We start from the raw sequence: 16,196 nt of genomic DNA on the forward strand, positions 1-16,196 counted from the left end.
ACATGTGATGTCACTGAGTCATGTGATGAGTGATGAGCTGGGAAGAACCATCATGTGCAGACGAGGACAGACAGGTCGTGAGGTCATGCTGGTTAGATTAAGTTTGAGTGAGTCAGTTGTCCGACAGTGGACAGTTATCAGCTCTCAGACACACCACGCCAGCACCAGTGACCAGCAGGAGCACACACACTCTTCACAACACACTGTTAGACCTGTGAAGGCCATTATATTAGATCACAGATGTGTGTGTGTGTGTGTGTGACTGTGATATGGTATGTTGGTGATATGTGTGCTGGGATGTGATGTTATGATGTGATGGTTGTGGTTTGTGTTGTGATGTTATGATGTGATGGTTGTGGTTTGTGTTGTGATGTGTGTGTGCTGTGGGTGTTGTGATGTGTGTGTGTTGTGTGTGTCTGCAGGGATTCTGGAGGTTTTGCACTGTGTTCTGGTGGAGAGTCCAGAAGCTCTGAACATCATTAAAGAGGGACACATCAAATCCATCATCTCACTGCTGGACAAACACGGACGCAACTACAAGGTGACTGCAGATACTGTGTGTGTGTGAGTGTGTGTGTGTGTCTGTGTGTGTGTGTGTGTGAAACTCTTTTATGCTCATGTGGTGTTGTTGATTCAGTTCATTTGGACTGTTGAAAAGCGATTCACAGATTAATTTCCCTGTGTGAACGTGCTTTTATATTGAGTTCAGTTACTAGTTGTCATGGTTTATTTAGTTGGTTATGATCTTTGAGTTATTTATCTGTTCATGTTTAAAACTATCACCCAAATTAAGATCCTTACTGATGATATGCCTGTTGTTATGAAAATGAATCATGGCATAATTAATTGTTCAGTATTTGCATCTGTTTGATTTTATTAAAATAAATATTTTCAAAATGCATTGTCAAATTGCTTTGTGGCGTGTGTAGCTCCAGTTTTACGATTAGCCTGTAGCTCCAGCTGTCCATTAGCTCGCCTGACGGCGGTGTGTTCGTGATGTTCAGGTTCTGGATGTCCTGTGTTCTCTCTGCGTGTGTCATGGCGTGGCGGTTCGCTCCAATCAGCACCTGATCTGTGATAATCTGCTGCCCGGCCGAGACCTGCTGCTCCAGACGCGTCTCGTCAACCACGTCAGCAGGTACGAGAGCGACGCATCACTTCCTGTCCAGCACTCGCACTCTCTCAATCACTCTAACCCTGCGTCTCAGTGTCCACACTATCCTTCCTAAAGACTATGTGAGATTAAAATAAGTGTGTCCTAAAGCAAGGGTTCCAAAACTTTTCCATTCCAGGACCCACCTAGACAAGAATAATCTATCTCAAGACCATGCATGAATGTGGGGTGGGAGGCGTTAGTTCTCTTTGGAGCAGTTTTTTTTCCTTGTTATAGTATGAATGACACGTTTAATTGCAATATAAACTTTTGGCACATTATCAAAAACTGAGAGCCTAACAGCCTAATGGCTGTTGAAATAATGTGAAGAATACTGAGTAGTTTTTGTCTGCTGCCTCAACTGATTTACCAGACATGGCAGAACAAATTTAAAGAAATGATTAAGTAAGCTTAATCATAACCAAAGGTTCGATATGACAAAAATCAGAATATTAAAAAATATAATAGACTAATAATTTTATTTGACAGTAGGCCCAGGACCTAGAATTTCAATACTAATATTTATGCTGCGAGTGTTGTTAAACTCATTGCGTTGTTCAGCGCAGAAAACGCTTTCGTGCTCGTGTGTGTACATGTGAAATACTTTTTATATATAGGCTATATTTTTTGTGTTGTAGCAAAATGCATGCAAGGGAACACAAACAACGCACTCTTACGACGACCAAATCTCTGAAAGACAACAGTGCTGTGTTGAACAGACGACAGAGAGATCAGTGCGATTTGTTTCATGAAGCGCGCGCTTGCGACATGTTGTGTTAACAATTTCAGCGTCTCAGAGCGGCACGGTTCATTAAGCGGTTCTGTGCGCATTATTAACAAGAAGAAACTTGTTTACTCCAATCACTGCTCTGCATTCTGCATGAGATCGCATTACACCGGATAATTCAAATGTCACGAAAGGCTGATTCAGGTCTCCGCTGCGTTTCCCAAAAGCATCGGGAGCTAAGCTGATCGTAGAGACCATAAGTGGCAACGGTTTTACAATCTACTTAGGCATACGATGCTTTTGGGAAACGCAGCGCCTTTCGTGACATTTGAATTCTCCTGTGTAATGCGATTTCTATTTAACGTTGGTACATTGTGCAAAATGTTTGTGTGTGTGTCATTCATGAAACGTAAATTTAGCTGCAGCCAATAGTGACTGCGCGACCCACCTCTTCCCAATCTGCGACCCACAGTTTGAAAACCCCTGTCCTAAAGCATAGTATGTTGAAAAGAGTGTGTCAGAAGTCCCTGGATGATCTACTATTTCCGGTGGATTTTCGAAGTGTGGATCCGTGCTCACTATAAAGGCTAATATTACCCACAACCCATTGCAGGAGGAACTACAAACACGAGTAAAAACTGTAGAAAACTACAAAACATGGTGAATATGCGCGACCGACGGTGAGAGGTTTAGATAAAGGTTTGAGTGACTAATTAAAGTTTAACCTGATAGAAAAATATTTATTTAATGTTATCCGTGTTATATTTCATCTTCAATAACAAAGTGGACTTTTATAAAGATCCATTTGGCCATTAACTTTTAAATGCATCATCATACATTAATATGAGGAGAGTCTCCGCATGAAAGACCCGCGACTGCATTTCTCTCCGATACACTGGGAAATGAAATGTGGAGGATTTTATCTTTGACAAGATGATTGACAGGCCAGTTTGCGTGACAGGATGATTGACAGGCCAGTTTGCGTGACAGGATGATTGACAGGCCAGTTTACGTGACAGGATGATTGACAGGCCAGTTTGCGTGACAGGATGATTGACAGGCCAGTTTTGCGTGACAGGATGATTGACAGGCCAGTTTGTGTGACAGGATGCCTGTAACTAAGCGACAGAGAGCAACCGTTAAAGACGCAACTGTATGACGTGATAGTGTGTCCCAAAGCTTGTCTACTCTTCTGCTACACACTCAAACATATGCACTTTTTCTTCACAAAAAGAGTACATGCTTTTAGGGCGTAGTGTAAGTATGTGAATTGAGACGCAGCAAATCACTCAATCTCTGTTTCTCATTCAGCATGAGGCCCAATATCTTCCTGGGTGTGAGTGAAGGCTCCGCCCAGTACAGGAAGTGGTATTATGAGCTCATCGTGGACCAGGTGCAGGCGTTCGTGACGGGGGAGCCCACACACCTGCGGGTGGGCTGGGCCTCGAATCAGGGATACGCGCCGTATCCGGGCGGAGGAGAGGGATGGGGCGGCAACGGCGTCGGGGACGACCTCTACTCGTACGGCTTCGACGGCCTTCACCTGTGGGCAGGTAACAACACATCTGCACTTTTCCACAAGTCCTTCCTGCTCTTTAATCAATAGTGTTATTCACTGTTCAGCTGTGCTTATATGCGGGTCCTTCAGCTTCATGCCAGATTCATGTGTACCTATTTAAAGGGGTGGTTGATTATGATTTGACTTTTCTAACTTTAGTTAGTGTGTAATGTTGCTGTTTGAGCATAAACAACATCTGCAAAGTTACAGCGCTCAAAGTTCAAAGCAAAGGGAGATATTTGGTCTTAGGACTACAACAAACGACTGGTTGGGACTACACAACATTTCTCCCGGGTTAGTGACATCACCAACCCTAAAATTTACATAACCCCGCCCCCGGGTTAGTGACATCACCAACCCTAAAATTTGCATAACCCCGCCCCCGGGAACACGCAGTGCATGTTGAGAAGAGGAAGAGTTGTTGTAGTCGAGCTCATTTGTGAGTTCAAGCTAAAGCTGTCGCATCCGTCTTTTCACATTTATTGCAATACAGTTCGAAACACAAATGCAATAGCGTGTCACTATGTAACTATAGATTATCATGACAGAATATGCTAATTGAAGATAGTTAACTCCACATCAGCAACACAAACTCATCAACTAGCCATTCAGAAACGTCCTGTTGCTCTACATGCTGTCACTTCTTCTTGAGTCTCTCCATCATTGTCCGACTCCAGTTTAAACATAAAAGGCAGAACAGTTTCTGACATTTTAGTGCGTGTGTGTGTGTGTGTGTGTGTTAGCAGCTCTGATTACCTCACACACACACACACAAGCTCTCGAAGCACCGGGAGCAGCAGCTCATTTGCATTTGAAGGGACACACACTAAACGACACGTTTTTGCTCACCCTCAAAAAGGGACAACTTTAACATGCTGTGCAAAACTATCTGTGGGGTATTTAGAGCTGAAGCTTCACACACACACTCTGGGGACAACAGAGACTTATTTTACATCTTGTGAAAAGGGCGTTATACCAGTCCTTTAACCCTATTTTGGGGACACATTTGTATCTAGAAGTGTGCTGAGAAAACCTAATCATTATCGGCTATAATTATCAGTCATAACATTTGCCATCAAAGCCAGTATATAGACCAGTATTGGACAGCTGAGTAAACGTGTATGTGAGATATTTGCTGATGGTGGTAATAACAGCACATCGCCAGCGGGTTCAATGAGCCTTAGGCGATGGTGTGAAATGTAACGTGGTCTGTGATTGGCAGGTTGCGTGGCGCGTTCGGTCAGTTCACCCAATCAGCACCTGCTTCGGGCCGAGGACGTGGTCAGCTGCTGTCTGGACCTCAGCGCTCCCAGCATCTCCTTCAGGATCAACGGCCAGCCGGTCCAGGGCATGTTTGAGAACTTCAACTCAGACGGACTCTTCTTCCCTGTCGTGTCCTTCTCCGCTGGAGTCAAGTGAGTGCCTTTAGCCACGCCCCCTCTGCTCATTGGGCAGTCTGACAGACGGCCCTGCCCTGAACTCTTGTGATTGGCTGAGACAGTTTTGTCGTCTGACACTTTAAAGGGATAGTTCACCCAAAAATGAAAATGATCCCATGATTTACTCACCCTCAAGCCATCCTAGGTGTGTATGACATTCTTCTCTCAGATGAACACAATCGGAGTTATATAAAAAAAATGTCCTGGCTCTTCCAAGCTTTATAATGGCCGTTTCTGTTTTGAAGTCCATAAAACTTTTATGATGGACTGATGCACTTTTATGAATAGATGCACTTTTATGATGAATAGATGCACTTTTATGATGGACAGATGCACTTTTATGATGAATAGATGCACTTTTATGATGAATAGATGCACTTTTATGATGGACAGATGCACTTTTATGATGAATAGATGCACTTTTATGATGAATAGATGCACTTTTATGATGGACAGATGCACTTTTATGATGGACAGATGCACTTTTATGATGGACAGATGCACTTTTATGATGAATAGATGCACTTTTATGATGGACAGATGCACTTTTATGATGGACAGATGCACTTTTATGATGAATAGATGCACTTTTATGATGGACAGATGCACTTTTATGATGGACAGATCCACTTTTATGATGAATAGATGCACTTTTATGATGGACAGATGCACTTTTATGATGGACAGATGCACTTTTATGATGGACAGATGCACTTTTATGATGGACAGATCCACTTTTATGATGGACAGATGCACTTTTATGATGAATAGATGCACTTTTATGATGGACAGATGCACTTTTATGATGGACAGATGCACTTTTATGATGAATAGATGCACTTTTATGATGGACAGATGCACTTTTATGATGGACAGATGCACTTTTATGATGGACAGATGCACTTTTATGATGAATAGATGCACTTTTATGATGGACAGATGCACTTTTATGTTGAATAGATGCACTTTTATGATGGACAGATGCACTTTTATGATGGACAGATGCACTTTTATGATGAATAGATGCACTTTTATGATGGACAGATGCACTTTTATGATGGACAGATGCACTTTTATGATGAATAGATGCACTTTTATGATGGACAGATGCACTTTTATGATGGACAGATGCACTTTTATGGACTTCAGAACAGAAATGGCCATTCATTGCCATTATAAAGCTTGGAAGAGCCAGGACATTTTTTTATATAACTCTATATACTCTATATAACTTCGGTTCGTCTGAAAGAAGAATATCATTTACACCTAAGATGGCTTGAGGGTGAGGAAATCATGGGCTAATTTAAATTTTTGGGTGAACTATCCCTTTAAATGCTCGAGCTCTTTAAAGCTGGATGGATTCTGATTGGCTGTTAGTGTTTTTATCCTTCATCAGCTGGAAAATCGTGATAAATCATTCCTCTGTGTTGTGATGTGGACTATTCTCTTAGAGCAATTCAAACTTTATAGTTACAGTTATCATTATGGTTCATTATAGTATTAGTCGTTCTTGTTGACGTTAACGCTCCTCCTCCTCCTCAGAGTGCGCTTCCTGTTGGGCGGTCGTCATGGCGAGTTCAAGTTCCTGCCTCCATCCGGTTACGCTCCGTGTTTCGAGGCAGTTTTACCTCGAGAGAAGATGAGAGTGGAGAACAGTCAGGAGTATAAACATGATCACGGGAGAACACGAGACCTCCTCGGACCCACGGTCACACTGTCACAGGCAGCCTTCACCCCTACACCTGTGGACACCAGTCAGGTACACAGACACACACACACTCACTCACTCACACACACACACACACACACACACACACAAGAGACCTTCTCGGACCCACGGTCACACTGTCACAGGCAGCCTGACCTGTGGACACCAGTCAGGTACACACACACACACACACACTCACACACACACACTCACACACTCACTCACACACACACACACACACACACACAAGAGACCTCCTTGGACCCACGGTCACACTGTCACAGGCAGCCTTCACCCCAACACCTGTGGACACCAGTCAGGTACACACACACACACACACACTCACACACACACACTCACACACTCACTCACACACACACACACACACACACACACAAGAGACCTCCTTGGACCCACGGTCACACTGTCACAGGCAGCCTTCACCCCTACACCTGTGGACACCAGTCAGGTACACACACACACACACACACTCACACACACACACTCACACACTCACTCACACACACACACACACACACACACAAGAGACCTCCTTGGACCCACGGTCACACTGTCACAGGCAGCCTTCACCCCAACACCTGTGGACACCAGTCAGGTACACACACACACACACACACACACACACACTCATGTTCTTTGTGCCGTTCGTGAACATGTTCAGGCGTGATGATCGTGTGTGTGTGATCGTGTTTCTGGCGTGTAGATCGTGCTGCCGCCACATCTGGAGCGGATCCGAGAGAAACTGGCGGAGAACATCCATGAGCTGTGGGTGATGAACAAGATCGACCTCGGGTGGACCTATGGAACGGTGCGTCACACACACGCCTTCTGTTCGTTTCCTCTGTGGACGTTTCAAACGCTTCTGCTGAATCAGTGATTCACAAACATTTTCATCAGCTGAATATATATATATATATATCGATAATTTAACAAAACGTTCACTTGTTTGGTGTTCTCTGATGTCAGGTAAAAGTCACTGGTTAACATGCAGCCAAACAAATATAATATTTCATTTGTTTTAGGACATTGTTTATTGCTTATTACTGTTTTTATTTTTTTAATTATTTATTTTAATTTGAAATTTTTGTTGATTAATAATCACTTAATTATTAAGTGTTATATTTATATATATATATATATATATATATATATATATAAAATTTATTTGTATTTATTCCAAAGACAAAGTTTTACTTTGAATATATTTGTTTTTATTTTCAAATTAATTATTTTAATTGTAATTCATTTCAAATATAACATAATTTAATATAATATTTTAATAAATTATAATAAAAGCATTTTTTTATTTGATTGTTATTTTCAAATGATTTATTTTAATTTGCCAATTTTATGATTTCATTAATTATTAGCCTTCACGTGACAGAATAATCATAATACGTTATTGGTTTTAATTACTGTAAATAAAGTTGAACTTTCTGCCATAATCATTTAATGTTCCTCATTTATTTCCTATAAAATCTGTAAAATTAACATTAAACTAGGGATGTCCCGATCAGGTTTTTTTGCCCTCGAGTCCGAGTCCGAGTCATTTGATTTTGAGTATCTACCGATACCGAGTCCCGATCCGATACTTCTATAATACATAAAAAAAGAATAAAGAAGAGCGTATTTTTTTTGCTGCCCATGTTAACAGATTAGAGCATTCACACCGCACGCAGAGGCGGCGCGGCAGCGCGTAGCAGGAGCAGAGCAGAGCAGAGCAGCAGTGCCGCGATCGTTTCGGCGCAGAGTCTATTTTTGCTGCGCCGCTTACGCTGAATTAGGCAAGGCAAGGCAAGGCAAGTTTATTTATATAGCACATTTCATACACAATGGTAATTCAAAGTGCTTTACATACTATTAAAAATAATCAGAAGAAATAAGAATATACAAAACAGTTTAAAATAAAGAAACAAGAAAGAACTAAAAATAATTAAAACAGTTTAGAATAAAGAACAGTTTAAAATAAAGAAACGAGAAAGAACTAAAAATAATTAAAACAGTTTAGAATAAAGACTAAAATAAGACACAGTATAAACAGTCGGACAAACAGTGACACAGTGCTCATTCATTAAATGCAAAGTTAAACAGATGTGTTTTGAGTCTGGATTTGAATGTGACTAATGTAGGAGCACGTCTGATCTCCTCTGGAAGCTGGTTCCAGCTGCGGCTGGCATAATAGCTAAAAGCAGACTCTCCTTGCTTAGAGTGAACTCTTGGAACTTCTAGCTGATGTGATCCTAATGATCTGAGTAATCTGTTGGGTTTGTATTCCGTGAGCATATCTGCAATGTATTGAGGTCCTAGGCCATTGAATGATTTATATACTAGTAATAATACTTTAAAATCAATCCTATAAGTAACTGGCAGCCAGTGTAATGACCTGAGGACTGGTGTGATATGATCATATTTTCTGGTTCTGCTAAGAATCCTGGCTGCAGCGTTCTGTATGAGCTGCAAATGTCTTATGGTCTTTTTGGGAAGGCCAGTGAGGAGTCCATTACAATAATCCACCCTGCTGGTGATGAAAGCATGCACTAGTTTTTCTAAGTCTTGATTGGAAACAAAGCATCTAATTCTTGCAATATTTTTCAGATGATAGTATGCTGATTTAGTTATTGCTTTGACATGACTATTGAAACTAAGGTCTGACTCTAAAGACACACCAAGATTCTTGACCTGATTTTTAGTTGTTTGACCTTTAGAGTGAAGGTATGCGTTCACCTTGAGAACTTCATCTTTGTTTCCAAACACAATGATTTCAGTTTTGTCTTTGTTTAACTGTAGAAAGTTTTGGCACATCCAGCTGTTGACTTCATCAATGCATTGAAGCAGAGAGTCAATGGGGCTGTAATCATTAGGCGATAGGGCTAAGTAGATCTGTGTGTCGTCTGCATAGCTGTGGTAAGAGATTTGGTTCTTTCTCATTATTTGGCTCATTGGGAGCATGTACAGGTTGAACAGGAGTGGCGCAAGAATTGAGCCTTGAGGGACTCCGCATGTCATGGGCGTCCACTCAGACTTATGGTCACCTATACTCACATAATAACCTCTCCCATCTAAGTATGACCTGAACCATTTTAGAACTGTCCCAGAAAACCCCACCCAGTTTTCCAGCCTGTCTAGAAGTATTTTGTGATCGACAGTGTCAAATGCAGCACTGAGGTCGAGTAGAACCAGCACTGATAATTTGCCTGAATCTGTATTTAAGCGAATATCGTTTATTATCTTAATGAGCGCCGTCTTTGTGCTGTGATGCGATCGGAAGCCAGATTGAAAATTATCAAAGTATCCATTTGAGTTTAAGAATTTGTTCAGCTGGTTGAAGACAACTTTTTCAATGATTTTGCCTGTGAAAGGAAGATTTGAGATCGGTCTATAGTTGCTTAATATAGTCTTATCCAGATTGCTCTTTTTCAGGAGGGGTTTGACAACAGCAGTTTTAAGGGAGTTTGGAAAACTTCCATAGAAAAGTGAGGCATTTACCACTTCTATGAGATCTGCTTCTAAACAGTCTAACACACTTTTAAAAAAAGATGTGGGAAGTGTGTCAAGGGCGCAGGTTGATGTTTTAAGGTGCTGAACGGTTTCTTTCAGAATTTTGCCATCAATTTCTTCAAAATCAGACATAGTAACTACTTTCTCAGGTTGAAGTCTGATCTGACTGACCCCAGCGCAACTCAAGGATGTGCTGATCACCTTTCTAATATTATTGATTTTCTCAGAGAAAAAGGTAGCAAACTCACTACACTTGCTGTCGGAGAGCATTTCACTGGGAATCTCGCTTGGGGGATTTGTTAGTCTGTCGACAGTAGCGAAGAGATTTCGAGTATTATTTAGGTTTCTGTTTATGATATTGGAGAAGAAAGTCTGTCTAGCTTTGCCTAGTTCCATATTGAAAGCACGAATGGTGTCTCTATAGATGTTATAGTGGATTACAAGTTTTGTCTTTCGCCACATGCGCTCTGATTTTCTGCATTGTCTTTTCATAATTTGCACTGCTGTTGAGTTTCTCCAAGGTGCTTTTTGTTTACCATTCTTCCTGACTTTCACAGGAGCAATATCATCAATTACATTTTTAACCTTTGAGTTAAAAGAATCAAGGAGAGAATCAACCGAGTCAGCAGATATGCTCGGTCTTAGGGATATGGCCTTCATAAATAGTACACTAGTGTTCTCATTTAGGCATCTCTTCTTGACAGACACAGATCTAACTTCAATGGCAGGAGAGATCAATAAATCAAAGAAAATACAGTAATGATCAGAGAGTGCGACATCCTTAATATCATTCAATGAAATGTTTAGACCCTTACTGATAAGTAAATCTAGAGTGTGTCCACGATTGTGTGTGGGCCCATGTACATGTTGAATCAGATCAAAAGTTTTTAAAACAGTATTGATTTCTTTTGTCATATTATTTTCTGCATTATCTATGTGAATGTTAAAATCTCCAGCAATAGTGAAACTGTCAAACTCTGAGGAAATTATTGATAACAGTTCTGTAAAGTCTTCAGCAAAGGCTGAAGAGTATTTTGGAGGCCTGTAAATAGTGATAAGTAAAATCCGTGGAGCACCTTTTAACACAATACCCAGATGTTCGAAAGACGGGTAATTACCAAATGATATTTGCTTACATTGATAGACATCTTTAAAAAGAGCAGCTACACCCCCACCTCTCCTTCCAGCTCTGGAGACACTCATAAAGGTAAAGTTCGGAGGAGATGTTTCATTGAGGATTGTTGCACTGCAGCTGTCTTCTAGCCAAGTTTCATTTAGAAATATAAAGTCCAGGTTGTATGTGCTTATAAAGTCATTGACTAGAAGTGATTTATTTTTAAGTGAGCGGATGTTTAAAAGTGCTAACTTAACAGTCTTGCTTTTTGTGTCCACAATCTTAGTTTGTCGTGTGATAGGCACCAGATTAGATGGGTTTGCTGTACGGCTTTTAAAGGCCTTAGACTTTCTAACATGTGAATGAACAGATGATACAGGAACACTGGGTTCCCGCTTGTTCTGTAAACATTTGAGAAAGTTACTGTTATCACAGCGGGGACCCGGCACAAATCACTTGGAGCTGGTATTGGTTGATTTTGTAACACCTCTAGCAGACGGTGGAAGTTGTGGGCCCTGGCGTTGTGGAAGGGGCCTTAATGCTCGAGGAGGAGGAAGAGGGGGAGGGGGGAGAGGGCGAGCTGCGCCCATAGACTTTGGTGGTAGTGATGTTTTTCTGGTTGATATCTGGGGGCTTCCAGCGAATTGGGTTCCAGCATACACTAGTTTTTCCATTTTCTCTGAGAAACACATCAATGGGGATGTAGGAGATAGTGATAGCGGTGAGAGTGGCTGTGGTGTTAATGGAGGCTGTAATATGCTGTCTTGGCTTTCCTGGTCGTGTTTGGGTGCTGAATCTGTTGTTACTGGTGGCTGTAATATGCTGTCCTGGCTTCCCTGGTCATTCTTGGGTGCTGAATCTGTTGTTTTTGGAGGCTGTAATATGCTGTCCTGGCTTCCCTGGTCATTCTTGGGTGCTGAATCTGTTGTTTTTGGAGGCTGTAATATGCTGTCCTGGCTTCCCTGGTCATTCTTGGGTGCTGAATCTGTTGTTATTCGAGGCTGTAATATGCTGTCCTTGGGAGCTGAATCTTGTGACATTTCTAATATGTCACAGTCTGACTCTGGTGAGCTCAGTGGGCAGGGCTCAGCTGAAGTTGTGTCCGTGAGCAGAAGATGTTTTGGCTGCATGGTGTTATCATTGTCTTTGTGAGATGTGTCAGCCGCATGTCCATTCAAGTCCTGAAGTGAAGTCCTGTGGTCATTCAAACTGTGTCCAGGTGAGTGTGTGCCATTCTGGTTGATTGGATTGGCAGAAGGATGATGAAGGGAGAAAAGGATATTGTCCTTTAGCACTCTTGAACCCAGTTTGTTTGGAAGATGGCCATTTTGTTGAAACAGTGGCCTCTGATTCCAGAAAAGATTAAAGTTGTCTATGAAGTTCACTCCTTTTATATTACAGGTTTTTTGCAGCCATGAATTAAGCCCAAGCAACCGTGAGAACCTGTTACTTCCTCTAGCTGGAAGTGGTCCACTGATGAACGTTTGTACTTTCAGTCTTTTGAGTGTTTCAAAAAGTTCATTGAAATCCTTCTTAAGCTGTTCTGACTGCTCTTTATGGATATCATTCTTCCCCACATGAACGATGAGTCGATTTGCAGTCTTATGTTTCATCAAAATGTTTTGAATTTCTCTGTTTACGTCAGAGGTTGTTGCTTGTGGAAGGCAGCATGTAGTTGTATCTTTCGAGCTGATATCTCTGATCGTAGAGTCCCCAACTATCAATGTTTTGACCTCGGCTGCGCTCTGAGCTGAGTGCCGCTGTCTGCTTGACCTTGAGCGCCTGTTAGTATCAGAGTGAGCTCCTGGCTGTCTGTGTTCATCCACATTTAACAAATTTGAGCATTCCTCATTCAATAATACTTCAAATCTGTTCTTAAGATGAATAGGTTGTGGAAGACGACCAGTGTTTGTAATCCTTGTAGCTGTGTATGGTGTAGATGAAACTATTTTTGCCTGAGAGAGTCTAATGCCTCTATTTTTGGGTTTTGCCCCCTCTTTGTACCAACGGTTTGTAGGTCGATCGGCTTGTTTCTCTGCACTAGGTATGTTCTGTTGAGGAGCATTAAATTCATGACACTCACCGGCTGTGCGCTGTATTTGTCCATGATGAAACTCTGTTGTGGGTTCCGTCTGGTTTGATCCTACCATTAGCTTTGTTTCAAGAACTGTAATCCTTTGTAAAAGTTTTTGGCAGTTAGTACAGCAAGTAGAATCAAAAGGACGCATTTTCTCTTATCCTTGTGAATGTTTTCTCTTCCGCCGGAATGTAAGCAGTTCAGTTTTCTCTTCCTCGGAATGTAAGCTTCAGTGAATTCTGAAGGAATGAAACTAATTCTGCTTTTTTATAGTAATCCAAGCGTTCTGAGCACTGTGCTGATTCACTGAAGTTAAAATTAGGTGATAAAATGTAATAATAACGAAAGCGATAGAGCAAAGTGCGGAGCAGTAGGCAAAAGCGTCCGACCAGTAGCAAAGCAGGAAGTAAATAGCAGAATTAAAGTGATATGCATTGATCATGGCCAAAATACACCGCAGTTTTATCCAAAAAGTGCATTGATGATATCTATTGTGTTTTAAACAGTCGATCAAATGATCAACAGCAATTTAAAAAGAAAACAAATGTCCAAAAACAAACTTGTTGCCAGAACAATAAAAACAAAGATGAACCAAAAGTTATATTTATGAAATTATTAATAAAATAAGCTTCTTGACAAGTATTTTCTCTTAAATGTATTTGAAAACAAAATAAAGCAATGCCAACTTATCCATTATAGAGTAGGCTACTCTGTCTGTACACAACCCGCGGTTCAGCCGCGCGTGACAAACGCTGCCAGTGTGAAAGCAAAACGCGCGTGTCCTGCTCCTGCTCACCATACGCACTGCTCCTGCGCTGCTTACGCTCTGCTAACGCGTGCAGTGTGAAACCGGCGTAACTCTGTGCCACTGCATAACTATAGATGTGTTAAATAATAATGAGAATATATATACATATATATCCGAGTCCTGATCGGGAGGTAACGTCCGATTCCGATCGAGTCTGAAACCACGTGATCGGATCGGGACATCCCTACATTAAACATGTATTTTTCTGTGTAATATGTGTGTGGAAAACTCTGGGCCTCTTGATCTCCATCGCTCAAGTTTACTTGTACAGAGCTTTTCATGATTCATGTTCGTTTAAAGCAGCTTACAGAGAACTGTGTCTTAAGGCCTCTGACACCGAAGTCTGTGTTCCAGCTCTCTGATTGGTCACACTGTGTTTACAGTAAGTCACACGGTGTGATGTTAGGGTCTCTCTCTTCACTATGACCCTCTTTCTGATGATAGAGATTCCTAGATGTCTGTTTCTGCCAGTTATGAATGCTCAAACGTTCTAACACACACATGATTCCCCCTGTTGTTGATGATGCAGGTGAGGGATGATAATAAACGTCAGCATCCGTGTCTGGTCGAGTTCTCCAGACTTCCTGAGCAAGAGCGCAGCTACAACCTGCAGATGTCTCAGGAGACGCTCAAGTAAGTATGTTCATTCGTTTGAGATCGTGATTTACTAAAAATGACTATTTAGTTATAATTGAAGATGTATGCATTCAGTTTTTATTGAATGGTATTTTATTTTGGGGCAATTTTATATTCATATATGCTTTAACACTCTGGCGCCGTGCTCTGCTGGATGTTTTTCACACGCAAAAGTGAATAAAAATATAATTAAATCAAATACCAAAATGATTAATATTAGCATGAACTTAATAAACATAACAGCATAATTTTATATGATTTCTGTTTGTGTTTTAGCTGCTGTATGTGTCATTATAACTACATCTACAGTGGAGTTTTACACTTATGCATTAGGCAGAAGCTTTTATCCAAAGTGACTTACATTGTATTTCAAGGTACACATTTACATTCTTATCAGTTCTTGCTTTCCCTGGGAATTGAACCCATGACCTTGGTGTTGCAAGTGCCAACGCTCTACTGTTTGAGCTACAGGAAAGCAATAGCTCCCGTAGCTCAATTTTTATTTTGATTAAAAGTTTTAATTAAAAGTGCTTTATGGATGAATGATATAATGATGAGCGTGAGAGATCTGATGTGTGTGTGTGGGATATGATCAGTGGTTAAATTGGGCCGGGGCTCTCCGGGGCTCAGCCCCGGCACATAAGCCTGCTCGTTTGCAGTCAGTTGCTTACTGGAAATTATGTCACATAAAATTTGATGAAAGTGATGCTTTTGAAAACATATTTCTGATTATAAATGAAAGATTTTGAAATGGCATGTCTATTTAGTCTCGGCGGAGCTGAGATGAGAACAATCGGGACACGGCCGTATTCGTGTTCAGCTGCTTAATCTCGTTGTCAGTCGACCATGATCGCGCACCGCTCGCGCATGCCATGCGCATCTAGATAGGCTACTTCTCAGAACTCCGACACGGATAAATGTACGCAGCAATAATGAATGTTCCTGGGAGATTCGTAGTTGCGCTGGATGTGGAAGCGCGCAAAAGTTCCAGAACCTTCTGCTGCCTTGGAAAAACAAACAAAAAACAAAACTCACGAGCTGCTGGCCGCCACTACAGCAGCAGATCAATTTTGTCAAGTTCAGCACAACGTTGGTTGTATAAACAGTGTCCTGCATTGAATGACAAGGTAAGGAAAATATATTTGGCACATTGTATGGGTCACTATATCATAACAAGGTAATACAATGTGTAATCAAGCGTATATTTAATATGAGGAAAATAGGCTACACATGCCGTGGACGTGACACAAAAAATCTTTAACTTTTAGGTGGCGAAATATTTTTTTTGTAATTCTGTGAATTACACTGCAAACCAAAGTAATACTACCCTCCGAATGAAGAAGGGTTGGCTCTCCACAGAACATAACATATTCATTTTATTTTATTTTTCATGTTCGCATATGAGGAAAAAACAATGTTACGGATGTGAGCGCTCTGAAAGCGGCACTAAAAGACTG

The 16,196-nt window shown here is 41.2% G+C and overlaps 1 protein-coding gene across 7 annotated transcripts in view; it reads left to right on the plus strand.

Annotated features, from left to right (window-relative positions):
- ryr2a (ryanodine receptor 2a (cardiac)) overlaps nt 1-16,196 on the plus strand; it is a 158,197-nt gene that overhangs the window by 61,533 nt on the left and 80,468 nt on the right. For 5 of the 7 annotated variants that reach the window (XM_084135241.1, XM_084135242.1, XM_084135243.1 and 2 more), the window contains 7 exons: nt 423-541; nt 1,005-1,138; nt 3,192-3,433; nt 4,661-4,853; nt 6,420-6,636; nt 7,310-7,414; nt 14,633-14,736. In XM_084135241.1, the coding sequence (XP_083991367.1) occupies nt 423-541; nt 1,005-1,138; nt 3,192-3,433; nt 4,661-4,853; nt 6,420-6,636; nt 7,310-7,414; nt 14,633-14,736 (1,114 nt within the window). Of the gene's footprint in view, nt 1-422; nt 542-1,004; nt 1,139-3,191; nt 3,434-4,660; nt 4,854-6,419; nt 6,637-7,022; nt 7,055-7,309; nt 7,415-14,406; nt 14,486-14,632; nt 14,741-16,196 lie in introns of those variants that run through there. The other 2 variants (XM_084135245.1, XM_084135246.1) reach the window with 2 other exon arrangements.

This window comes from Abramis brama, assembly GCF_963993115.1.
Source record: "Abramis brama genome assembly, chromosome: 14".
NCBI classification, from domain to species: domain Eukaryota; kingdom Metazoa; phylum Chordata; class Actinopteri; order Cypriniformes; family Leuciscidae; genus Abramis; species Abramis brama.